Genomic DNA, 1,235 nt, shown 5'->3' on the forward strand with positions numbered 1-1,235 from the left:
TAATTTCACGCAATTTTGCTCAGCTTGGGCAAAAAGGGTGCAAAGTGGTGACGAAGAGGAAACGAAAAGTACTGGACATTGTGCGAAAGCATATTTTGCTTGACGGCTTGCTATTAAAAAAAGAAAAACTTTTGGACATTGAACAAAACCAATTATTTAATATTGCATTCACCCTTTCTCTGAGTTTTTATTTATAAATCAATTTGTTCCGAACATTCAAGCCACAATCGACTTCTGGTTGACGAGGTGTCCCGGCAGAGGAGCCACATGTACGGCTCCCGGATTGGCAGCAACGTATTTGGCAGCGTGGGCCACCGGCAAGTAGTTGTTGTATCCGTATCCGTATCCGTATCCGTGTCCCAGACCGTATCCGTTTCCAAGACCGTATCCGCCATACACTCCCAGATGGTCAACCGTCTTCAGGGTGTTGACGTTAGCCTGGACAACGGTCGGAGCGTATTTCGATCCGTAGTATCCGTGTAGGCCTTGGTTGTAGCCGGAATATCGCAGACCAGCGGCATATCCTCCATACACTCCTAGATGGTCAACCGTCTTCAGGGTGTTGACGTTGGCCTGGACAACGGTCGGAGCGTATTTCGATCCGTAGTATCCGTGTAGTCCTTGGTTGTACGGCAGACCAGCGGCGTATGGCAGAGCCGTAGAGTAAGGATACGACAGTCCGTGGTCCAGCAGCGAAGAGTATCCCAAGCCACCCAGGGAAGAATAGTGACCATATCCGTCGTACGCATTCAGGCCGTAGACTCCGGAGTTGTAGGAGTACGGGAGAACCGATTGAACGGCCGGAAGGTACGATCCGTTGGATGCGGTGGCCAAAGCCAGGACGGCGAATGCGATAAAGGCCTGATCGAACGATGAATCGAATTTGAAAAAATAATTCCAAAAGGTATTTTAGGTTAGGAACTCACCTTCATGTTGTTGGTTGAAAGAAGTTCGGCGGTTTGTAGCGATCGCGAAAAGCTGCCGGTGAACTGTGATTGACTGATCGGAGGATCGTCTGCTTTTATAACGATGGGTGAGCCGTTCGACTTCCGTAAGTCCTTCATGATGAGCTTTCCCTTTCATTTTTCGTCTTTCCTGGTGGCTTCAATATAAAAGATGTGTCCGTCTGTAGATTCACTATCAGTACAGTTTCGGAACTACAACACTTCACGCATATCAAAAAACCAGTTGCAACATGAAGGTAGTTTTCTTATTCTGCTAAGATCCAAAGTCTG

The 1,235-nt window shown here is 47.6% G+C and overlaps 1 protein-coding gene across 1 annotated transcript; it reads right to left on the minus strand.

The window, feature by feature from the left end:
* Positions 1 to 216: 216 nt before the first annotated feature.
* Positions 217 to 1,064, minus strand: LOC131214821 (shematrin-like protein 1). Its single transcript, XM_058209154.1, has 2 exons — positions 927 to 1,064; positions 217 to 861 (listed from the first exon to the last, which is right to left on the minus strand). The coding sequence occupies exons 1-2, from the start codon at positions 1,062 to 1,064 to the stop codon at positions 217 to 219; spliced, it is 783 nt and encodes a 260-aa protein (XP_058065137.1).
* Positions 1,065 to 1,235: the final 171 nt, after the last annotated feature.

The sequence above is a fragment of the Anopheles bellator genome, unplaced genomic scaffold (genome assembly GCF_943735745.2).
Source record: "Anopheles bellator unplaced genomic scaffold, idAnoBellAS_SP24_06.2 scaffold02651_ctg1, whole genome shotgun sequence".
NCBI classification, from domain to species: Eukaryota; Metazoa; Arthropoda; class Insecta; order Diptera; family Culicidae; genus Anopheles; species Anopheles bellator.

Bases quoted from the DNA above. Each gene is read 5' to 3' on its own strand.
- LOC131214821 (XM_058209154.1), bottom strand. From the start codon at position 1,064: ATGAAGGACTTACGGAAGTCGAACGGCTCACCCATCGTTATAAAAGCA. The intron at 862-926 runs GTGAGTTCCTAA...TCGTTCGATCAG, and splicing joins TTTCAACCAACAACATGAAG to GCCTTTATCGCATTCGCCGT.